This window comes from Caretta caretta, chromosome 1 (assembly GCF_965140235.1).
Source record: "Caretta caretta isolate rCarCar2 chromosome 1, rCarCar1.hap1, whole genome shotgun sequence".
Taxonomy (NCBI): domain Eukaryota; kingdom Metazoa; phylum Chordata; order Testudines; family Cheloniidae; genus Caretta; species Caretta caretta.
In genome coordinates this window covers 343,527,709-343,553,272 of record NC_134206.1, presented here as the reverse complement: position 1 = coordinate 343,553,272, position 25,564 = coordinate 343,527,709, and the positions used below count along the sequence as shown (strand labels likewise).

Below are 25,564 nucleotides of genomic sequence, written 5' to 3'. Positions count from 1 at the left end.
TCTAGCTTTTTGAGTGCCTCTACTCCAGAAATTCCCAGCACTGTGAAAATTTAAATCAAATAAACTTCAGTTTTTTAAAATCATTTGGACAGATATTGAATTCAGTTGAGCCTAATTGTACTAGGCACTAGATGGACACACAACTCGTCCTGCACCACTCTAAATAGACAAGCATTAGAAGAGAGGTGTCGGAGATGAAAGGACTGACCCAGGGTCATGCAGCAGGCCACAAGCACAACTGGGATTAGAATCCATATCTGCAGAGTCCCAGTCCAGTGCCCTATTGCCTAGAAGCCACTAGTCCATTCTGCACCATCCATTCAGTAGATGGGCGTGTGTCATGGCTTTACTTCATTTGCAGAAGGTCCCTGTATTCTTCCCAAAACATCATCCAGTTACTGTTCAGTCTGTATTTACTGGAAATATATTGTGGAAACTGCACTCTGGAAGAAAAAACTCATCTGTTCCCAGAGGGTTTTTCAGCTCTCAAAGAACCCAGAGTCATCTTTATGTGGATTTAACGTCGCCAATGACCTTTTAGGTCACAGCTGCTGAACTAGTTGCCTGCTTAAACCCCAGTAATCTTGGCTGGCTTTCTAGCTTTTAATTCAGAGACAGCCTGCCACAGCTCTACCCAGTAAACGCCCTATTAAGCAGTTAATTATTTCTCTATAATACTTGCTTTTATCTTTAATACAACAGTTTTACTGTCTCTGATAATTACAGTCTCGGATAACTCTCTTAAATCTAATGAGGCGTGACAAGCCGTGCTCAACAAGGCACCACGCCATTAACTTCTTACCTCTTCTTTGTCATCTTATCACACAGAATTACTGTCTTTCTAGCCTGAGCAGTTCTAGATACATAACGTGTCATTTTCCATTAGGGCAGCAATGAGAATGATCACGGAAGCACCTGCTGCCAGGTTAATGGCCAGCTGGGTAGTTTGCTCAGCGGTCTGCCGGTGCTGTTAAACAGCTACTCCCTTCCAGTTTGATACATTTCTCTGCAACTCTAACAGATCTTAGACGTGGGATTGAAGTACCTTTCTCCAGCTGAACAGCCTTGAACTGGCCCATAATCCTTTCTCTCATGCACAGAACAAGAGACACAAGTAGCCTTGAAATTTAATTTTATTGCAAAAGAGGCTCCGTTTCCATCCTTTGATAGCAAGCACTATGCACATTCTGTTGCAATAACGTGTCAGTCCTGTGTAATCTCCACAGAGAAGTGGTGGCAGCTTGGAATGTTTCCAAACTAGACTGGAAATGGCACTTAAAGAATGTTGGGAATCATTAAGAAAGGGATAGATAAGACAGAAAATATCCTATTACTTCTATATAAATCCATGGTACGCCCAGATCTTCAATACTGTGTGCAGATGTGGTCGCCCCATCTCAAAAAATATATATTGGAATTGGAAAACGTACAGAGAAGGGCAACAAAAATTATTAGGGGTATTAGGAGATATTAATAAGAATGGGACTTTTCTGGTTGGGAAAAAAGGGGACGACTAAGAGGAAGATATGATAGAGGTCTATAAAATTGTGACTGGTGTGGAGCAAGTAAATAAGTGTTATTTACTCCTTCTCATAACACAAGAACTAGGGGGTCACCAAATGAAATTCATAGGCAGCAGGTTTAAAACGAAAGGAAGTATTTCTTCACACAACTCAGTCAACCTGTGGAAATTTTTGCCAGAGGATGTTGTGAAGGCCAAGACTATAACAGGGTTCAGAAAAGCACTAGATAAATTAATGGAGGACAGGTCCATCAATGGCTATTAGCCAGGATGGGCAGGGATGGTGTCCCTAGTCTCTGTTTGCCAGAAGGGAATGGGCAACAGGGGATGGATCACTCGCTGGTTACCTGCTCTGGTCATTCCCTCTGAGGTAATCTGGCATTAGAAGACAGGATACTGGGCTACATGAACCTTCGGTCTGATCCAGTGTGACCGTTCTTATGTGCTAATGCTTTGCTGGGTCCCGAGGCTACAATGCTAGAAAGCTTGACTGGATAAACTGGCAGGTCATTCACTATCTCTGGAGTCTAGAATCACCATGAGGCCTAGCATTTACAAACTGATCTGTATGATGAGCAATTTGAAGGAGTGCTATCATGGGGAGAGAAGACTGGAAGTTGGGTCTCCAGCCCAGCAAACGTAGTTTAATGTCCAGTGTCCTGGTCCACGTGGATCATCTAATAGAGATTTATTCAGTTTCAACTTAAACTGGAATTCTATCTGCTGTTGTCTGTTTAGAGTTGATCGGTATTAAATTTGCTTTCTCTCTGGTGCATAGGGTGTTGAGATGAGATCCCCAACTGTCCATCCCACATGAGGCTCTAATAGCATCAGTGCTCAAAAGCTGAGCAGGGTGAGGCCTGGCCAATATCAGGAGAAAGCCATGAGCCATATTCCCATGAGTTGGAACACTAGCGTTTATAATCCAAAGCATCCCACTGGATTGCTCCAAGTGTGCTGTGAAGTGAAGGGAATGCAGAGGGCCATTCTGTGGGTAACTGGGTGTGAGCCCATTCAAGGCTTGGAAGACTACTTGCAATAGACCCAGATTCTTGCTGACAGGATTGCAAATTGCAGATCAGTAGCATGGTTGGTGGTTCTTGGAAGAAAAATTGCAGCATGCTGCACTAGCTGGACATTCTAGGTAACCCATTAAGTTGGCTTTGAGTGGAAGGGAGTGGCCGTGAGAAATGCACAAATACTGGTGGTTCTTTGAGTGTTTGCTCATGTCCATTCCATTGTAGGTGTGTGTGCGCTTGCCACATGCACAGGTGCTGAAAGTTTTTCCCTCAGCGGTGTCTGTAGGGGCCTGGCTGTGGCGCCCTCTGGAGTGGCGCCTGTATGCTGCGGTATAAAGGGCGCCACCGGTTCTCCCCACCCTGAGTTCCTTCTTAGTGCCAGTAATGGTGCTGGAATGTCATCTTGCTTCGGCAAGCCTTCTCTCTCTCAACCATTGTTGCAAACTTTTCTCCTGTAGATAGGGAAAACTATTAACAATTTTTAACTTAGTGTAGTAGTTAGTTAGTCCTGGATGGGACTCAGCCGAGGGATGGGGCATGCCCTGGTCCCCAGGCTTCAAACCCTGTGACCGCTGTAAAAAGCCGATGCCCATCAGCGATCCTCACAGTAGTTGGTCTGAGGTGCGTGAGCGAAACCCACATCAGCAACAAGTGTCGTATGTGTAAAGGCTTCAAACCTTGGACAGAAAAGGAGCGGGACATATGTCTCTGGCACTCCTTGTGGAGTCAGCGTTGGCATCGGAGACATCCAGATCGGACTCTGCCCAGCACCGCTCCATTGATGCGGAGCACTCTGCTGGTGCCGTATTTGGACCAATGCCGATCTCCCTCCTTGGTACCTGGGTCAAAGCAAAGAAAGTCTGGGAGGGGACGATCCCCTACATCCCATAAACGGAAGGAGAGGGCTGGAGGGGAGCAAAGACCCGTGAGGGGCAGCTCCTCGCCTCCAAGCGGGAGTTGGGCCCCAGCTCAGGTCGAGCAGGTTAGACATCCTAGCGCTACCGGTGCCACCCACACTGGCTACGGCGGTGCCCCATTCCAGGGGTAAACCTGCCCTGGGACCTTTCCACCAGTCCCCATCAATGCAACACCGCTCCTCACCACAGGGAGTGTCCCGCCAGTGCTCACCCACACAGAGCTACCACACCTCGGACACAGGGTGGCCCGCCCAACGAAGTTCCAGGCTCCGGACTTGGCACCACTTGTCGGGCTCCAGACGCTGATCTCTGATGACGCGGTGCAGACCCATGGAGGTGCGCCTGTCCCTTCAGCCCCACTATTGGGACCGCCCAAGCTGCTCGCCTAGTGATTGGCACCGTTCTGAGGACTTAGGTAAATGGTCCAGGTCTCGTTGCCAGCATCTCTGCATATCCCCTCACCACAGCCCAGGTCTGCCTCAGGCTGTTGGGTCACATGGCGGCATGTACTTATGTCGTCCGCCATGCGAGGCTCAGGTTGTGATCTCTCCAACAGTGGCTGACAGTCTTCTTCCAGTCCAGGGATCATCTGGACAAAGTCATCACGATCCCACTGAAGGTACTTACCTCCCTGCAGTGTGGACCAACTCGAGGGTGGTCCTGGAAGGAGTTCCATTCGAGAGTCCTCGACCTTCAGTATCTCTAATATTGAATGCCTCCGACCTCAGCTGGGGAGCGCATCTCGGCGAGCTGCAAACCCAAGGAACGTGGTCCCTAGAAGAGCTGACGTTGCACATAAATATCAGGGACCTCAGAGCAGTCCACCTAGCCTGTGGAATCTTTCTGCCACATCTTTCCAGTCAAGTGGTACAGATGCTCACGGACAACATGGCCTCGATGTTCTACATCAACAAGCAAGGGGGAGCCCAATCGTCAACTCTGTCAGGAAGCACTCTGACCGTGGGACTTTGTCATCCAGCATGACATCCACCTTGAGGTGTCGCACCTCTCCGGTGTCCAGAATGCGCTGGCGGATCGCCTCAGCAGGTCCTTCTCTCACCACGAATGGTCCCTCCACCCGGAGGTCGTCCAGGTACTCTTCCAAAGGTGGGGAACTCCCCAAATGGACCTGTTTGCCAACAGGCAGAACAGGAAGTGCCAGCAGTTCTGCTCCCTCCAGGGCCTAGGCAGGGATTCCCTCACCGACGCCTTCCTTCTCTCATGGGAAGGGAATCTGATGTACACATTTCCGCCAATTCCGCTGGTCAGCAGGATCCTGGCAAAAGTCAAAGCAGACAAGGCGCGAGTCATCATGATGGCCCCGGCGTGGCCTCACCAGCATTGGTTTGGCATGCTCATGGATCTGGCTGTGACTCCCACATGGCCACTGCCCAGCCGCCCGGATCTCCTCTCGCAAGACCATGGTCGGCTCCTGCACCCGAACCTTCCCTCCCTTCACCTTCATGACTTGGTGCTGCCTGGCTGAACCCGGAGAAAAGGACCTGCTCCAGTCAGGTACAGCAAGTCCTCTTGGAAAGCAGAAAGCCCTCCATCAGAGCAACTTGCCTGACAAAGTGGAAGCGGTTTGCCTGCTGGTGGAGAGGCGTGGCATTTCCCCAATAAGGTCGTCTTTACAGTCCATCCTTGGTTACCTGCTGCACCTTAAGCATCAAGACATCGTGCTTTCCTCCATCAAGGTGCAGCTTGTCCAGGGCAAATTGGAGTTCTCACACGACATGTCTACTTGATTCCTAAAAGGATTCTTCCCACCGGTCTGGGACCCGATTCTGTAGTGGGACCTCAATCTCGTTTGAGAGGCCAAAAATAAATTTTAAAAGGTCAAGAAGCTTCATTTTGTCCTTGTCATGATGTTTTGAAGTTTTAGTTTTTTTTCTTTTTTCTTGCTTTTGACTTTTTAATTTTTAAAAAAAAATTAAAAGAACCACTTAAAACCCAAAGAAATTCATTTTGGGTCAGCTGAAAAATTTTGTTTTGACCCAGAACAATTTTTTTTGTTTTCATTTGGTAAGAAACCCCAATAAATCAGTTTAGCACCAAACTGGTTTGGCTCCCAAACTGAAGAATTAATTATTGGTTCAGTTCTGCTTCATGCAGCATATATTTTGCCTGTGGAGCTCACAGCCACTGGATATCGCGGAGGTGAAGAGTTCAGTGGAATTAAAAAATAAACCACTAGACACATGGATAGCTACTGTGATCCATACCTCTGAGACCTAGAACGCAGAGCAGTAACATAGTCTCTGTGGGCTACTCAGTAAGTCAACCTGATACCTGAATCTGGTGCAGAAGGCGGCTGCTTGCTTGGCACCAGAGTTCCATGATCTCCACCTGCTGCCTGGTTTTTAGGTGGCATATAATGCTTTGAATTGGACCTATTAAGCCCTAAATGGGTTGGGATCTGCCTACTAGATGCCGTCTTGAAGCATTCCATCCTGTGCACTGTCAACAGAAGCACTTAAGATTATAAGACCGGCCATACTGGGTCCAACCAATGGTCCATCTAGCCCAGTATCCGGTCTTCTGACAGTGGCCAGTGCCAGGTGTTTCAGAGGGAATGAACAGAACAATCAAGTCATCCATCCTATGTCGTCAACTCCCAGCTTCTGGCAAACAGAGGCTAGGGACACTCAGAGCATAGGGTTGCATCTCTACCCATCCTGGCTGGTAGCCATTGATGAACTAGAAAAGTTCATGGAGGTCCTTTTTTGAACCCTGCTTTTGTTTTGGTCTTTACAACATCCCCTGGCAATAAGTTCCACAGGTTGACTGTGAGTTGTGTGAAGAAATACTTCCATTTGTTTGCTTTAAACCTGCTGCCTATTAATTTCATTGGATGACCCCTAGTTCTTGTGTTATGTGAAGGAGTAAGTAACACTTCCTTATTCACTTTCTCCACACTAGTCAAGATTTTATAGACCTCTATCATATCATAGAATAGAATCATAGAATATCAGGGTTGGAAGGGACCTCAGGAGGTCATCTTGTCCAACCCCCTGCTCAAAGCAGGACCGATTCCCAGTTAAATCATCCCAGCCAGGGCTTTGTCAAGCCTGACCTTAAAAATATCTAAGGAAGGAGATTCCACCACCTCCCTAGGTAACGCGTTCCAGTGTTTCACCACCCTCCTAGTGAAAAAGTTTTTCCTAATATCCAACTTAAATCTCCCCTACTGCAACTTGAGACCATTACTCCTTGTTCTGTCATCTGCTACCACTGAGAACAGTCTAGATCCATCCTCTTTGGAACCCCCTTTCAGGTAGTTGAAAGCAGCTATCAAATCTCCCCTCATTCTTCTCTTCTGTAGACTAAACAATCCCAGTTCCCTCAGCCTCTCCTCATAAGTCATGTGTTCCAGTCTCCTAGTCATTTTTGTTGCCCTCCGCTGGACTTTCTCCTATTTTTCCACATCCTTCTTGTAGTGTGGGGCCCAAAACTGGACACAGTACTCCAGATGAGGCCTCACCAATGTTGAATAGAGGGGAATGATCACATCCCTCGATCTACTGGCAGTGCCCCTACTTATACATCCCAAAATGCCATTGGCCTTCTTGGCTACAAGGGCACACTGTTGACTCATATCCAGCTTCTCGTCCACTGTAACCCCTAGGTCCTTTTCTGCAGAACTGCTGCCGAGCCATTCGGTCCCTAGTCTGTAGCTGTGCATTGGATTCTTCCGTCCTAAGTGCAGCACTCTGCCCTTGTCCTTGTTGAACCTCATCAGATTTCTTTTGGCCCAATCCTCCAATTTGTCTACGTCCCTCTGTATCCTATCCCTACCCTCCAGCGTATCTAACACTCCTCCCAGTTTAGTGTCATCTGCAAACTTGCTGAGGGTGCAATCCACACCATCCTCCAGATCATTTATGAAGATATTGAACAAAACTGGCCCCGGGACTGACACTTGGGGCACTCCGCTTGATACCGGCTGCCAACTAGACATGGAGCCATTGATCCCTACCCGTTGAGCCCGACAATCTAGCCAATTTTCTGCCCACCTTATAGTCCATTCATCCAGCCCATACTTCTTTAACTTACTGACAAGAATACTGTGGGAGACAACGTCAAAAGCTTTGCTAAAGTCAAGGAACACCACATCCACTGCTTTTCCTTCATCCACAGAACCAGTTATCTCGTCGTAGAAGGCAATTAGATTAGTCAGGAATGACTTGCCCTTGGTGAATCCATGCTAACTGACTGTTTCTGATCACTTTCCTCTCCTCTAAGTGCTTCAGAATTGATTCCTTGAGGACCTGCTCCATGATTTTTCCAGGGACTGAGGCGAGGCTGACTGGCCTGTAGTTCCCTGGATCCTCCTTCCTCCCTTTTTTAAGGATGGGCACTACATTAGCCTTTTTCCAGTCATTGGAACTTCCCCTGATCGCCATGAGTTTTCAAAGATAATGGCCAATGGCTCTGCAATCACATCCGCCAACTCCTTTAGCACTCTGGGATGCAACGCATCCAGCCCCATGGACTTGTGCAAGTCCAGCTTTTCTAAATAGTCCTGAACAACTTCTTTCTCCACAGAGGGCTGGTCACTTCCTCCCCATGCTGTGCTGCCCAGTGCAGTAGTCTGGGAGCTGACCTTGTTCGTGAAGACAGAGGCAAAAAAAGCATATCCCCCCTTAGTCATCTCTTTTTTTTAAACTGAAAAGTCACAGTCTTATTAATCTCTCCTCATATGGAAGTTGTTCTAGACCCGTAGTCATTTTTGTTGCCCTTCTCTGTACCTGTTCCAATTCCAATATATCTATTTCTTTTGAGATGGGGCGATCATATCTGCCCACAGTCTTCAAGATGTGGGTGTACCATGGATTTATATAGAGGCAATGTGATATTTTCGGTCTTATTATCTATCCCTTTTCTGATGGTTCCTAGCATTCTGTTAGCTTTTTTTGATGGCTGCTGCACATTGAATGGATGTTTTCAGAGAACTATCCACAGTGATTCCAAGATCTTTCTTGAGTGGTAACAGCTAAGTTAGACTCCACCATCTGAATGTTGGGATCACTTACTCTCAACTTTAGACGGCTTTGCCAGTAATGCTTATGCGTCAGAGACCCCTCTGCTTTGGAATCTATTCCCACCGTTGGTCCAAACTATGCCAGTCCTGTTGATCTTCAAGCTACACTGAAAGGTCTGAGTCTCCATGCATGGTCCTGTGTATTATCTAAAAGTACTATCACCCCTATGCATTCAAAAATCAGACTTAAATCATGAGAGCTTGTCATAAATATAAAGAGAAGGGTAAACACCTTTAAAATCCTTCCTGGCCAGAGGAAAAACCCTTTCACCTGTAAAGGTTAAGAAGCTAGGATAACCTCGCTAGCACCTGACCAAAATGACCAATGAGGAGACAAGATACTTTCAAAAGCTGGGGGGAGGGAGAAACAAAGCCCCTCTCTCTCTGTCTGGGTGATGCTTTTGCCGGGGACAGAACAGGAATGGAGTCTTAGAACTTAGTAAGTAATCTAGCTAGATATGCGTTAGATTCTGATTCCTTTAAATGGCTGATAAAATAAGCTGTGCTGAATGGAATGTAGATTCCTGTTTTTTGTCTTTTTGTAACTTAAGGTTTTGCCTAGAGGGATTCTCTATGTTTTGAATCTGTTTACCCTGTAAAGTATTTACCATCCTGATTTTACAGAGGTGATTCTTTTATACTTCTATTAAAATTCTTCTTTTAAGAATCTGAATGCTTTTTCATTGTTCTTAAGATCCAAGGGTTTGTGTTTGTGTTCACCTATGCAAATTGGTGAGGATTTTTATCAAGCCTTCCCCAGGAAAGGGGGTGTAAAGGTAAGGGGGGATTTTGGGGAAAAAGACGTTTCCAAGCAGGCTCTTTCCCGGTTATATATCTGTTAGATGTTTGGTGGTGGCAGCGATAAAGTCCAAGAGCAAAAGGTAAAATAGTTTGTATCTTGGGTAAGTTTTAACCTAAGCTGGTAAAAGTAAGTTTAGGAGGTTTTCATGCAGGTCCCCACATCTGTACCCTAGAGTTCAGAGTGGGGAAGGAACCATGACAGATCTTTAGAATCTTTATTTGCCTTCTGGTGTTTTGAGCCTTCAGGGGTCACATTTTCAGGCTTTTTCTCCTAACTATGAGGGCTAGAAATTTATGAAAGTAAAATCTGTCTATTAATCACAAGATTCTGAGAGCTGGGGCTCTAAAAACATCAAATTGCAAGACTCAACAAAATCACGAGTGGGCAACACTAGGAGAGAAGAAAAATACCTGAGGTCCACTCAGTGGTGGTGGGGAAGGTTAGGAAATAACTTCCCATATGGACAGATTATGCCATAATTGTTGATTACAAGGGTTCTTTGCACCTTCCTCTGGAGCATTTGGTAGTGGCTACTGTTAATGTATTACAGAATTAGATGGACTTCTGTCTAATACAGTGTGGCAAATCGTCTGTTCCAGTCAACAAAATCTCCTACCTTATGGAAAAATGCAGAGGGTGAGGCTTGACTAGTAGTTGGAACCCAAGGTTAGGAGTCTGGCTACCCAGATCTCCAATCATTACCACTGCTGGTACTTATTATGACATATCTATATTGCCTTGGCATGCAAAGAGTGCAATCAAGGTGGCTTTGCCTACAGACTTCCTATCTGACTTTGGATAAATCACTGAATTTCCCTGTGCCCCAGTCTCTAGAACAAGGATACTCTTTACAAACCTCAAATAACTTATCCTTGCTTCTCTACTGTGAGGGTGAGTAAAGCATTTCTGAGAGCCTCTGTTGAAAGTTGAGGACAGAATTTCCCAGGGTCACTTACTTCCCTGTTCCATGCTTGCAGATCTCTGCAGATATCATGATAAGATTCCTAGTGATGAACCCTGGTGCAGGTTTTGCACAAACACATAATAAGATGGTGCTTACCGCCCCCCCAAGAGTTTACAACCAACGTATAAGAGAAGAGACAACAGGTGGATGGGGGAGTACAAGAAAATGAGACAGTGTTCGGTGGCATGATAGGCAGCGGTTTCAGCACATACCTATTTTGAATCTTCTAATGTTTTGAAAAGCAAGTAGATTGCAGAGCCTAAGTACAGTGGCTTCAAGGTAGCCGGTCTTATCCCCACTTTAAGGCCTGTTCAGACTCCTTCTGTCATCAGCTTAGTAACTACTTGACCATTGCTAATATAATTAATAATCATGCCTAGCTACTTCAGCCGGAACGTCTAGTACATTGATAAGGGTTCAGCTATTAGAGTTCACCGTATATCCCCTAGCAATATCTTCTCTAATGGGATTATACATCACGCTTATTCACTGATGCTCACGTGTGTTGGTATCCTGGTGACATGGCATCACCCAGCCTCCCACTAGATGGCACTATCCATCAATCTATCACTGAAGGCTCAGCTGGAGTACACCCCTGGGAAATGGGATGAGAGGGGGGCAACAGTTTTTTTGGTAGTTGTAGTGTCTGAAACTTTCTGACCTGGAAGGAAAACAATCACTGACTCCAAATAACTGTGTTGGGGTCCCCCTTCAAGCTGGCAAAGCTTTTCAAAACAAACGGCCTGCTGTGATCCATCTTAGAATCATAGAAGATAAAGGTTGGAAGAGACCTCAGGAGGTCATCTAGTCCAATCCCCTGCTCAAAGCAGGACCAACACCGACTAAATCAAGCAGGACCAACACCAACTAAATCAGACCAACTTCTGTGTTTAATTACTGACTTTCTCTTTAGAATAAACTTCCTGATTCATATGACTTAGTTACAATGCTTGTGTCGCCATGTACAGTACAAGCCAAAACAATCTTGACAAACAGTTTTTCCAGTCCAAACGTGCCTCTAGCCCATTACTACCTTGGAACGTATCTGCACAGAGAGCTTCTCAACTGCAACATCCATCTGTATTTGAGGAAGTCTTTCTCCATCTCTCCCTGATCCTGCTGCTTTCGCATTTTCTCCCTATGCTAATGTAATTCCCTCTCCCTCCAGGGCTGACAAGGGAAGCATAGCCCTGGTCTACACTAGGACTTTAGGTCGAATTTAGCAGCGTTAAATCGATGTAAACCTGCACCTGTCCACACAATGAAGCCCTTTATTTCGACTTAAAGGGCTCTTAAAATCGATTTCCTTACTCCACCCCTGACAAGTGGATTAGCGCTTAAATCGACGTTGCCGGCTCGAATTTGGGGTACTGTGGACACAATTCGATGGTATTGGCCTCCGGGAGCTATCCCAGAGTGCTCCATTATGACCGCTCTGGACAGCACTCTCAGATGCCCGATTGTTTGCCGTTGCTCTGACGCCGGGAGGGGCGACTGAGGGACACGGCTTACAGGGTTGGCTTCAGGGAGCTAAAATCAACAAAGGGGGTGGCTTTACATCTAGGAGTATTTCAGGCAGGACTTCACGGAGGGTTCCAATAAGAAATGGTGCACCTAAGTTATCGTTCTTATTGGAACAAGAAGGTTAGCCTGGCTTCTGATTGATACATGGCTAGATTTACCTCGCTGCACCTTCTCTGTGAGTGACTGCAGTGTGACCTAGAAGAATGAGTCCCCTAGACAGGGGATGGGGGGAAGCAAATGAGTACAAAACAAATCTGGTCTATTTCTTGTTTTGATCCACTCCATCTATCTTTTACATCTTTGGCTGGCAGCAGACGGTGCAGAAGGACTGCATGCCATCCACATGTCATGGCTGCTCGGCAGAAGATGGTACAGTACGACTGCTAGCAGTCCGTATCGCCTGCCCGCTCACCATAAGATGGTTCAATAGGACTGACTGCAGGACTAAAGAGAATGACCTGGTCAAGTCACTCCAAATTTAGTCCCTGCGCCCATGTCTGCCCAGGCGCTCCCAGCCGACGTGGCCAGGAGCACCTCGGACATGACGATGACGGCTACCAGTCGTACTGTACCGTCTGCTGCCACAAGGCAAGGGGTTGCTGCTACTGTGTAGCAATGCCGTACCGCGTCTGCCAGCACCCAGGAGACATAGGGTGACGGTTACCTGAGCGGGCTCCATGCTTGCCGTGGTATGGCGTCTGCACAGGTAACTCAGGAAAAAAGGCGCGAAACGATTGTCTGCCCTTGCTTTCATGGAGGGAGGGAGGGAACGGGGGGCCTGACGATATGTACCCAGAACCACCCGCGACAATGTTTTAGCCCCATCAGGCATTGGGATCTCAACCCAGAATTCCAGTGGGCAGCGGAGACTGCGGGAACTGTGGGATAGCTACCCACAGTGCAACGCTCCGGAAGTCAACTCTAGCCTCGGTACTGTGGAAGTGCTCCGCCGAGTTAATGCACTTAATGCACTTAGAGCATTTTCTGTGGGGACACACACACTCGAATATATAAAACCGATTTCTAAAAAACCGACTTCTATAAATTCGACCTTATTCCGTAGTGTAGACATACCCACAGTGATATAGTCTGTGTGCATGAGCACTCTCTGAAATGAACGCAAAATCCCATTACCTGTGCCCAGACAAGTGTTGATCTGCACTACAACTGCATCTTGCATCCACTCCACCCTTAACCTAGTTCTCTTTTCCAGGAGAGTCTCAAGTGAGAATCTGTGTATCACTACGGCCTTTGTTTATACATGAGAAAGGAATGTTGGCAAGGGGTTACAATACCAGGCTGGGAGTCTGGAGAAATTCAATATATTCCTAGCTCTGCCACTGACTACTGGTGTGACCTGGGGCCAGTCACTTAAGCTCTCTGATTTAATTTCCTCTCTTTAAAACAGGATGTGGATACCTATCTCACAAGTGGACCGACAGGTTGAACATGCTCTTGGGCCTGGTCTACGCTACATGGTTAGGTCGATGTAAGCTGCCTTACATCGACCTAGCTGTGGGAGTGTCTTCACTTAAGTTTGGCTCCCACCGATTGTAAATGCTTCTCTGCGCTGATTTTAGTAACACCAGCTTGATGGTTATTGGCCTTCAGGAGCTGTTCTGCCATGCCCCTGGTTTAGTCCAGGATATCGCTTCCGTCCTGCGGCAGTGACGTGTTTTAAATACAAACCCCTCCGCTTTCAGACTTGGGAGACGTGAAAACGAAATTGTTCTTATCAAGATGAACTTGCCCGCACTGTACATGCTGCATGCTCAGTCGCAGTCAACCATTTGTTAACTCCTATTATGCACGAGTTGGATAACATATTGATGATGGCTCCCATGACTTAAATCAAGCTTGTAGCTTTAAAACGTTACTTTCCATTTTTTGGAGGTTTATAGTGCTAAAATTCACTTCATTTTGGAGTGGGCCAGGTGTCTGTCTCTCTTCTGAATCATTTTTCTCACTCCCAATTAGAAACCATCTTTAACTGACATTTAGGAACTTAATAGGGTAACAGTGGTAATCCGGTCACCATCTCTGAGGCTTAAAGAGACTACCAGGAGCTAGGAATGGGAATCAGAAGTTCTATAGCTCAGATTAGACTGATAAAATCCTAGACGTCCGAGATAACCCAGTGCAGCCAGCTGCCACTGTAGGGTTGTCTGCTAAAGTCCAGTTTTTTGTGGCAAGAAATACTGCGCTCACATCCTTCATATCCTTGAAATCGCAGTGCTATGTTTAAAAGTAGGCAAGCTAATAACAGCACGCACCTGGGGTCAGCGGCATGCCTGACTCCAAGAGTGGCAGAGCCTGAGCCAAGCTAGTGAGCATATTTCTGGTGTTAACTGTCTGGTAGTTTTATAGGTGTATCATCAGTTCTCGTGTCTCTACTCATGCTCCAGCTTGCAAAGCTCAACTGGATCCCGTGGCTTGGCTCTGAGTCTCCCGGCTTGGCCAAATCTAAATGGTAGACTCTAGGCCAGGGGTGGGTAAACTTTTTGACCTGAGGGCCATATCTGGGTATGGAAATTGTATGGCGGGCCATGAATGCTCATGAAATTGGGGGTTGGGGTGCGGCTCTGGGTGGGGGTGCGGGATGAGAGGTTGGGGGTGCAGGAGGGTGCTCTGGGTTGGCTCCAAGGTTTGGAGGGCGGGAGGGGGATGAAGGTTGGGGAAGGGGGTTGGCGTACGAGAGGGGGTCGAGGCATGAGAGGGGGTCAAGGGTGCAGGGTCCAGGTGGCGCTTACCTCAAGCAGCTCCCAGAAGCAGCGGCATGTCTCCCCTCAGCTCCTACACGGAGGTGCTGCCAGGCAGCTCTGCATGCTACCCCATCCACAGGCGTTGCCCTTGCAGTTCCCATTGCCCACGGTTCATGGCCAATGGGAGCTGCGGAGGCAGCGCTTGGGGCAGGGGCAGCATGCAGAGCCCCCTGGCTGCCCCTACATGTAGGAGCCGGAGGGGGGACATGCCACTGCTTCTGGGAGCTGCGCGGAGCCACAGCATGCATGGAGCAGGGCAAGCCCCTGACCCTGCTCCCTGGCTGGAGCACCGGAGCAGGGAAACCCCTAGATGCTGCTTCCCAGCGGGAGCTCGAGGGCCAGATTAAAACGTCTGAAGGGCCGGATGTGGCCCCCGGGCCGTAGTTTGCCCACCCCTGCTCTAGGCTCTCCCCATGGTTCTCATGTGACCATTGTCGCATTTGTTAAAGTCTACGCTAGATTGCTTAAATGTATGGGTAACCCTTTTATCCTAGGTTAGAGAAGGCCTTGGTATTTCTTGGGCTGAGTATAACAGAGGCAAAACAGACTCTAAAGAAATATCAGGGTTTGTCTTAATCAACCTACCTTCTAATCTTGCTGCTTAGTCCAATTATACGGTAGGGTCTCATTTCCTTGTAATTCCGCCCTTTAATTGTCTGTCTTTACAGTAAAGCGCTTTCAGGAACCAAAAGAAGAGAGGCGTCCCTGGAGGATATGGTGAGAAATAGCTTTTTTTAAAAGCTCTGAACTACGGGGAATAGATTCTGTCTCTCCAAACGGCTTTTTATGTTTACTCTGATAATTAATGGGCTTCTAGGTCCTTCCTGTTCCTAAATGTTTAACGTGGAAACCGTGAACAGACTGAAATTCTCGGTGGTGTTACTTCCTATAAAGTTCCCATCACAGTATGGATGAAATTAACTGCACTACTGTAATCCTCAATGCTGCGGCGTATTTGGCCCTGTTTAGTACCTTTTACTGTTAGTTGAGAAGTCTCCAGGCATTACCAGCTCACTAACAACTCATTAGCTCCAGAAAGCTTTATGCAGTTCCCAACATATCGTTCGTTACGCTGCAGTGAGAGCCGAGTTAAGAAGCCTGTTACACCTGTGCATTTGTAGCTAAGAGCTGTATAAGCAGGTCTAATATCAAGGACTGAATGGCCTCATGGCCGTGCAGGAGAACCTCTCATCACTAAGATACCAGCTGAAATCCGGCCCAGATCAGTAGTAACCAAAAGATTTCACAGTCTCATGTCATCTCACATGGGCTCTGAACAAAGTTGGTGATTCGGTCCCGTTCCCAGTATACAAATGGGAAAACCACCATCACAGTTGGCACTGACTTCCTTCTTGCTGGCAGTCTCAGGCTGAATGGGCTTATGTAGGCTGAATGCTCCTGCCCCATCCCCACCCTGTTTCCTAATAGCGCCCTCACTAATGCTGCATTCAGTGTGCTGGGGGCTCATTTCCAGTGAACTCTCTGAAGTGAATGTTTGGTAATGGTGTAAATCCATGAGTCGCGCGTGCTGCTCCTTGTGGGGGTGGGTTTTTCAAAAGCACTTGGCACCAGCCTACCTCTGCTCCCATTTACTTCAGTGAGGGCTTCTGGGAATCCCTCCTGTGGATTACAAAAGCTCCTTGTGCCAGGCTTGATCTGAGGTCCCCACCTTCGCAAGTGTGATTCGTGTGCCAGCTAATACTCTACTGCTGCTTTAGGAAAGGTTGTTGCATCTATTCTTTTCAGGTTTTATGATACCTCCAAGCAAGCAATAGGTGCCCTCTTCATCCATTTTGCTAATGTTTTCCTGTCGGGTCATACTGCAGAAGATCCCTGCTCTCTGTGAGTATAGCAGTGTGCTTGTGTAACCCACACACCTTCTGGGTGTGGTGTTCTGTCCCATCTAGTGGCACCGAGACCACTTAGAGATTAATGAGTTTGCTCTACAGCCTTAGCTAACAGCTGGTTGGCTTTTAGCTCATGAGGTAGAGACTTATGCACTAAACTCCAGAGGTCCCAGGTTCGATCCTTCCCGCCGACGCCCAGGGTCTATCGGTGTTACGCTTGCATTAATGTTCTCTAGTTGGGACTGGAGGAATCTAAATGCACTTGCATCTATTGTCTCTACTATAGAAACAGACACTGACTTAGATCCTCTGAATGCTGTTCATTCCGATCTACCAGTCTGTGTTTCTCGTCTGGGTGGAGGCATTTGGGGCATCCAGAGTATCTGGCACTCCACTGGAAGTGCAAAAATGAACGGGCAGCTGCGCTCCTGGAGTGCCGATGCAGTTGTCTGGGAGGCAGTGCTGTCCGGTGGCTGAGATTCTGGAGATAGGGGCTCTGTGGCCAGCTCTGACACTGACTTGCTGAGTGACCTGTTTGGGGCAGGAGAGGGAAGGTCTTCCCAGTCCTTGTACAGTGTCCATAGGTCTCAGAGTAAAGTGCCATACACATATTGATGGATAATATATTTGCACATTGTAATTGCATTTGGCACATATGCAAGCTAAATGTGTAATTGTCTCTTGCACGTCTGACGTTCTGAAATCAGGCCTTATAGAGGAGAATCCTAGTTTAAAATGTCTGCCTTTACCTGTGCTGTTAGTACTTCATATTATTAAAGCCGTAAAGGTGTGTTGAAATCTGTTACTCTTGTTTTTCCATCTGGTTTTCATTCAGTGTCACTTTCTGGCTCTCCTGCACTAGCGTTTGCATTCACACTATTGTTGAAGGCTGGGGGAGGGGTGTAAATCAAAAGAAAGAGTTTGCCTTTCTTTTACCATAAATCCTTTATTCATACTAGACTTAACTCCTTCTCAGTGGTTTTGACTAACTCCATTAGAATTCTTGGAAACTTCTCTGGCCTTTGGTATATGGGAGGTCGGACGAGACGATCGCTTTGGTCCCGTCTGGCTTTAGAATCTCTGAAAACCCAGCTATAGCCTTTGAAAAAACAAAAACAAAAAACACTTGCCTCAGAAAAAAATTGGTAGTATCTCTTTAAATGGTGTTGGCCCAAAGATGAACCTACGATTCTAATAGAGTATCTGCAAAGTCTGTGATTCTTTATAGTTTAAACAAAAAAGCGCAGCAGAGCTCTGTTCCCCCCCACTTCCTTAACATATATGTCAGTGTTCGGTAGGGTTGCCAACCCTCCCGCTTCGCCGGGAGTCTCCCGGAATCGGGCTCTATCTCCTGGAGGTTACTGAAGCCAGTCCGGGTGATTTTAGCCCGCTTAAAGTCTGGCGGTGCAGAGGGGCTAAGGCAGGCTCTCCGCATGCCCTAGGCCCAGCAGCTCCAGGAAGCAGCCAGCACGCCCCTGCGGCCACCGGTGGGGGCAGGGGGTCTCCACATGCTGCCCCTGCCTACAAGCACCATTCCTGCAGTTCCCATTGGCTGGCTGCTTCCGCAAGCCACTCGAGGCCAGGGCAGGCAGGGAGCCTGCCTTAGCCACGCTACACCGCCAACCAGAAGCCACCCGAGGTAAGTGCTGCCCAGCCAGAGCCTGCACCCCTTACCCCCTCTGCACCCCAGCCCAGAGTCCCCTCCTGCACCCAAACTCCCTCCCAGAGCCCACACCCCCACACTCCCTCCTGCACCCCAACTCCTGGCCCCAGCTCTGAGCCCCCTCATGTACCCAAACTCCCTCCCAGAGCTTGCACCCCAACCTTCTGTCCCAGGCTCAGCCCCCTGCCACACTCCGAACCCCTCGGCCCCAGCCCAGAGCCTGCACCCCCTCCCGCAACTCAACCCCCTGCCCCACCCCAGTGAAAGGGAGTGAGTGTGCGAGACGGAGGGAGGAGGGGATGGAGTGAGTGAGGCAGGGCCTTGGAGAAGGGGGGTCCTTAGGGAAGGGGCAGGGTGTTTGAGTTTGTGTGATTAGACAGTTGATAACCCTAATGTTAGGGACTATAGAAATACTTACATCCATGTAATCTGAGCCCTGAACAAGGTAATTTAGTGTCTCAAGGCTTTGTCCATGGACTCTGTGTCAGAAAATATACAAAGCCTAGGCCCCGATCCTCTAAAAAACTTAAGCACATGTGCAACTTTAAAACATGTATGAGGCTACTGAAATCCCAGAGAATTACTCTTAACGCTGAGTAACAGTGCAGTGATAAGCCAGTGTGTATGGGGAGGGAAGATTTGCTAAAGTGTTCCCAAGATGGTTATAGATTAAAAGATGGAAAGATTAGATATTGAAATATTCATTAATTGGGCTTTATCTTAAGGCACTCTTTGGGGTTCTGAAAAGAAAATCTCACACCGTTCATGACTATACAATAAATCAAAACTGGATACTGATTTCCTAAATGCCACAGAAGATATTCTCAGGCTAATTTGATCCTGTAATATATCATGAACAGAATCTTCTTAGAACTTTACAGATGAGTTGTGGGAGGAGAGGGAGGTGCGGGGGAACAGGGGAGGCATTGGACCCAATTCTCCTTTCATTTGTGGCTTCTCACTTATATAGATTCTATGCCAACAGCACTGTTGGCTTTAATGGAGTTATTTCATTGTCTCACCAATATACAGGGAAGGAGAATTGGGACTGCTGAATATAATGAAGCTCGTCTTATCTGAATGGGGATTTCCAAAGTATCTATCAGAATCTATTCTGATTCCCTGGGAGCTAAGAACCCAGCTGAGCCTGAATCTTCAAGTGTTACACAGGGTGTTTTCTCCCCCCTCTGTTAGCTACCTAATGAATTTCATCCTCGATGCCACACTGGGGATGCTGCTGATCTGGTTCGGTGTGAAGGTTGTCTCCTGGCTTGTGGAGCATCGGAAGTACACATGCCTAGCCTTTGGAGAGTATGGTAGGTGTAGGACAACCCGATCCTCTTCCTTTCCCTCCAATATTTCTATATCATCTTTGCACAAAAGACACAGCAAGTTCACGCTTCTGATGTTTACTGGAAGATTCAGGCTAATGGAACTAACACTGGGTGCATTCAAAGAAGATACTTTAATACTTAGATATAATACTTAGTCCTGCCTAGAGTGCAGGGGACTGGACTAGATGACCTCTCGAGGTCCCTTCCAGTTCTGTGATTCAGATGAATAGTTAATTCTCAGAGGTACCTGTCAGTCATAGCAGTGTTTCTCAAACTTTTGTACTGGTGACCCCTTCAACATAAGAAGCCTCTGAGTGCGACCCCCCCCCCAATAAATTAAAAACTCTTTTTTATATATTTAACACCATTATAAATACTGGAGGCAAAGTGGGGTTTGGGGTAGAGGCTGACAGCTCGCGACCCTCCTCCCCATCCCCCAGGTAATAACTCTCTGAGGGGTCCTGACCCCTAGTTTGAGAATCCCTGTGCTAGAGATTAGCTTTCATGTTAAAAATGTCATTAAATCATTAGGTAACAAATAGATCAGTATCCACAAGCTCTTCCTACTCAGCAAAAGTAAAAATTTCACTCTCCAACTCATTGGTGAGGCACCCATTCAACCTGCCTCTCTAGGAGAATACGTAAGCCTTTTCAGCACATTCTAAATGTTGACTACTCAAGGTTGCTTTGCACTTGGATGGAGGAAGTGTTTTGAATCAAGGATCCTTAGCTGGAAATGCCCAGCCAGCAGTCTCATCCATTTGGGGTTGCATAGGTCCTAAAGAATAGAATCCGGCCCCAAAACTCTATTTCTAGATCATGGATTCAGAAATTACTTAGTGTATTCCTGATATTCAGTTTGAAGTTCTGAGATTCTACCATCATCCTTCCTTTATTTCATCCCCTGCTTTGGGATCTGTGAGCCTGGTTTTTTTAAACATTTCCACTAGAGGGTAGCACTTGTCTTTCTAAATAGAAGATGAAGTTAAGGGAGTACAGTACTTCTGTCTTTCGGAGGGGGAAGACCAAAAAATAATTCTTCCCTACTGCTTTGAAAAGATTGGGTTTTTTTTGTGATCTTAAAGACCCACTGAAACTTCAGCATGTCCTACAGAATTCCTTCTGTTCCTGAACCATTCCATCAGTAAAAGCTACATTCTCACTTTCCCACCCCCTAAAGGTTTAATTATTGGGGATATTTTAATGAAAACAGGATTGACTCCTTTCCCCCCCCCCCTTTGCTTTTCATCTGGTAATCTAAGCAATTAGAGTTTGATCCAAAGTGAAATCAGTGTAAAGACTCCCATTGACTTGAACTTTGGATCAGTCCCTTGTTTAGTGCTTCACATCTTGAAAGTGCTGTACAAATAAACTAATCCTGCAAGGTTAGGTTCCTTCCGATAGAAACCAAGAGAGAGCTAGTTTAAACGGACTTGTTTAGTCATGATTCTTCCTGAAACGTGTGTAAGCTTTCAGAAGCGTCTAATGTCGGTTAGAAAAACAGGCATAGGTGGGGGTGAAGTGTGGGATTTGTATGTCTCAAAGCAACCTTCTTTATGGAAGCTGTGTTGGAGAGCTCATACTTTTGTAAACACAATCCCAGATTACCCTGCAGTTGTGCCTCTTGTAGCTAGTTAGTGCATCTAATATCCATCCTTCTTCCCTACAGCATAACAACCTTTCATCTGGGATCACGGTTCCCAGCCAGATGGCTGCAACCTCCTCCTTTTTGGACTTCTAACCACTCATCTTCACCCTTCCAATTGACACACACAGATAGCAGCCAAGTTACATTCTTGCCCAGATCACTGTCCTCAGACGTTGTGGAGAGTTAGGTCTTCCAGAGGGATTTGAATGGAGAGAGTATAGCAGTGCTGTGAACTTCCTAAGGCAGGGCACTTCTTGCCTAGGCAGTGGCATGGGAGGTTTGGAGGTAGCTGCTGGAGAAGCAAAGGACAAAATGGCCGAACAGTTATGCAGGGCCTTGAAGACAAGAAGCCTGATCTTTGATTTGGTGAGCCAATTCAAAGTGGGGAGGGTCATCTGGGCAAGAATGTAACTTGGTTGCTGTCTTTTTGTGTCAATTGACAGATGAGTGGTTAGAGGGCCAAAAAGGAGGAGGCTGAAACCATCTGGCTGGGGGATGTGACCCTGGATGAAAGGATGGTGGGTGGTTGTTTTTGTGGGGGGTCTGTAGGGAGAAAGAAGGATGGATCTTAGATATACTACTTAGAGCAAGAAGTGGCAGTAGTTTGACGTGGCCTGGATGGTTGGGACATTGAGGGGCAGAGTGACATTCTTGTGTATATAAGAGAAACAAATGCTTTAAACTTTCTTGGTATTTTAAACTAAAAATGTATTTTCTCCCCTGTGTGAAGTTCCATGTGAGTGCTTGGCTCTTCAAGAAATTCAAGCGTTTCCCTTGGAGACAGCAAGTGGGAGTCTGGTGTGATGGTAGAAAAGTAGGGGAAGAATCCATATCCCTGGCTTGATTCCAGACTCTGCACCAAACTTGTCAGCATTATTGTAGCTTCCAAACCGGACTGGAGGTTGTCTAATGGTAACTAAGCCAGGGTGCCGGAGTTCTGTTCTCCCAGCCCTGCCATTGTTACTTTGAACCAGTCGCTCAACCTCTCTACCAAATTTTTTTCATATTGGGGCACTCTCTAGAGAGAGACCTTGAGCCAATAGGGGTATTGAGGCTTTATTCAGTGTTTGGCTTGCTCTGAGATCTTGGCATGACATCACTGGGGAGAAACTTTATAACATATTTGGTTCTGAAATTAATAAAAAGATCCATGGCTTTCACAGCAAAAGAGTGACTTGTTTTGGTAGTTCAAGCCACGCTTCTGGAGAGAGAGGTTAAAACTTTATAAAGAAACTTCATTAATCCTCTGCAAGATTCTGAAGAGTCCCTAGTCTCTGATTGCCAGAAGGTGGGAATGGGTGACAGGGGATGGATCACTTGATGATGACCTGTTCTGTCCATTCTCTCTGAAGCACCTGGCACTGGCCACTGTTGGAAGACAGGATGCTAGGTTAGATGGACTATTGGTCTGATCCCAGTATGGCCATTCTTAGTTCTTAAGATTAGTTAAAGCTTTGTTACTATGGGTGAAAACTTCCCTGTGTTTTCTGTTCAGCTTCAGGCATGGAGGAGGGAGCAGAAGCTGCTTTTTAAAATTAAGCCCAGCTAGAGCAAAGTCCTCTTTGCTTAGAAGGAAGAATGCCAGTTGGCTAACCAGGAGAACAGCTAGGTGCCATCTATTGTCTGGCTTGACTGATTTTTGTGTTAGCTGTTCCTGGCTCCTCCATGCTTTTGGAAAATAACAACTCTTAGGGGACTAAAATCTTTTAACAATGACCTGAGACATTGGAGATCAAATTTCGGTGGATTGCGGGCTTGATTGGGAAATTGCTGGATCCTTAAGAGCTGCTCTTGCTTTGTGTAAAGTGAAACAGATTGCTGCAGCTGCACTCCTCTTCCACGGAGAAGCAACACCATAAGGAGCACCTGTCCAACCTTCTCTCCAACCTGTCCTGTCCAAATTCCAGTTGTGGTTTCCCCCTGGAATATCGTTGAAGTACAATCTGTCCTCTCCCTGCCTAGTGCTAAAACCTCAGCCTTCTTCAGGCTTGGGGAAGGTAACCTAAGTCTAAGGCTCTGTTTTCACTAGAAATGCTGCCATGGTAGCGCTGCAGTGTAGACACTCCCTGCAGTGACAGGATGGGGTTCTCCCATTGCTGTGGTTAATCCATCTCCCCAAGAAGCAGGAGTTAGGTCAACAGAACAGTTCTTCCATAGACCTAGTGCTGTCTACACCTGGGCTTAGGTCAGCTTAACTACATTGCTCAAGAGTATGGATTTTTCTTAACTTTTTTAGAGTAGACCTCGCCTGAGCTAAATACAAGTTGGGACAAATTGTTAAGCATAAGGAACCCATGCATGCTGTGGGAGATCACTTAAAATGAAGTGGGCGATCAGGGGTTTGCAAGCAATAGGGAGCCATGCTGTGCCGGGCACCTCAGACTCGCACGAAATCATGGTTCCTACCCCAAAGAGCATAGTCTCAAATAGACAATGTGCTAACAAAGAACTGGGGAGAGTGAACAATGAATAAGTGCCGTGCTCAAGGTATAAGTTAGTACGTTGCATGTCAATTTTGTTTGAAAATATTTTTTACATCCCTTCTCACCTGTTCATCCCCCTCCCTATATCCTCATCCCCCTCCTATAGATGTCCTTCAGTTTTCTCTCCAGGAAGGAGGGCTTGAGTGGATATTTCTGGGATATGAACCTGTAGTTCCAGTGACTCTAGAGGTTCTAAGCATGATGATTCAGTCAGTTTGCTGGCTGGAGATGTAAAGACATTCTGGTCAGAACCCTATTGAACTCGGCTGGTCAAAGTTAGTTGTAGGAGAGCATGCTCCATGCCAGCTGTTGAGTTTAACTGAGGACCTGTGTGGGATGCTTTTGGGCCTGTTGTCATGGTATTTATACAATATTTCCATAACAAGTGTTCCCACGTCCTGGGCAGCCAAGGGAGAGCTGTCTGTTAGTGCTTAAATCTTACCAAAAATATCCAGATGCTGTGGGGAAGGGGGCTGACTTTGCATTCTAGCTCACTACTCCTGTATGTGGGGGAAAGTGAGTGGGGGGGGAAAACCCTAATAGTCCAACACTACCAAAGGCCTGATCTCTCACTGCCTTGCCCCTCCTGGCAGCATTTCCATCTGGGCAAAGCGGGTGTGAAACTGGAATTCTGCACTTGCAGGCACCCACTGTGCCCGGGTGCAGATGCCTCCACAAGGCACAGGGCACTGGAGAATCACTGTAATGCATGGGACTTAAACTGGTATTAACTCCTGCAGTTGTATGATATGAAAACTGAAGTACAGCTCTATTCTCAGTTCAGTTACCAATGGTTCGAGAGAGGGGTCTGAACTGGAGCAATGGATCCAGGGCCCTGCCCAATCTCAGTGTGATCCAGTGCCCACTGAAATCTGGCCACAGACTCTATCCATATTCATGTTGGATTGGGCCTGCCTGGCACCCTTGTTGGCAGTCTTGCCAGATGCTAAGGGTGATGAAAATCTGCTCTGACAGGTGGCACCTGCGCCTTGGCTATGAGTTGCATTGAGGCAGCCTATGCAAGAGGCTTGTACGTTGCTGCCCTTGATCCTGTGGTTAAATAAGATGTTCTTCTCCAGAGCTGACAAGCCAGCGCTCTCCGTCCGTGTTGTGTTCAATTAAATGTTACCTTTAAATGCAAACGTACTTCCAGCAGAATTATTACTGTATCTCTTTGTATGCTACTCTAGAGTATTCAAACCATCACCCTCTCAATTTCCATTTGCCTTCTGGCTTCTATATAGCTATTGGGTTTGCAGTTAACCCTTTTGTATATGCTCAGTGCACATATGGCTTCATAAAGGCAGCGAATAAAGCTATCAGACAGGGATGTATGGGGTTTGCTGACAGCTCAGTGCAGTAGAAGCCACATGGATTAAAAGTAATTCTGTTGTGTGGTAATGGCTTGGAGTGAGAGCAGCACCGCTGCTCATGAGGCATTCAAGCTTTGCAAGCTACCGGGAGGCTCTAACCCCCAGCACAGCTGGAACACATGAGACATGAGGAGGAGGACATTCCTGTACCATGGAGAGACGTGAGTGAAGACTCAGGGGACTACAGCAGAGAAGATGGTGTATGCTTTCTTCTGACACTTGCTAGCTACAGTGCAAGAATATCTTTGAAGCCTTTTATACACAGGATTGGAATTGAATGTTTGCTCAGGTCAGATGATCACCTCTTTCCAGTGTCTCCAGGAGGTGAGTCTGGCTTTATGGGACTTGCGAGGAGGCTATCTGGGCCTGTGTCCGAGGGAGCAGTGCATGGGTCTGAGGATCCATAGAATCACAGAATATCAGGGTTGGAAGGGACCTCAGGAGGTCATCTAGTCCAACCCCCTGCTCAAAGCAGGACCAATCCCCAATTTTTGGCCCAGATCCCAAATGGCCCCCTCAAGGATTGAACTCACAACCCTGGGTTTAGCAGGCCAATGCTCAAACCACTGAGCTATCCCTCCCCCAGCCACTCAGCCATGCAGCCACTTAAGAATAACCATAAAACAGTTTGACATTTACCCCAGGCCAATGAGATATTTTGG

At 46.9% G+C, this 25,564-nt stretch overlaps 1 protein-coding gene across 3 annotated transcripts in view; it reads left to right on the top strand.

Moving 5' to 3' along the window:
* The window catches only part of LOC125630538 (store-operated calcium entry regulator STIMATE-like), a 70,084-nt gene that overhangs the window by 18,776 nt on the left and 25,744 nt on the right, over positions 1-25,564 (top strand). For all 3 annotated transcript variants that reach the window (XM_048836654.2, XM_048836652.2, XM_048836653.2), the window contains exons 2-4: positions 15,223-15,271; positions 16,301-16,396; positions 19,259-19,380. In XM_048836654.2, the coding sequence (XP_048692611.2) occupies positions 15,223-15,271; positions 16,301-16,396; positions 19,259-19,380 (267 nt within the window). The remainder of the gene's footprint in view (positions 1-15,222; positions 15,272-16,300; positions 16,397-19,258; positions 19,381-25,564) is intronic.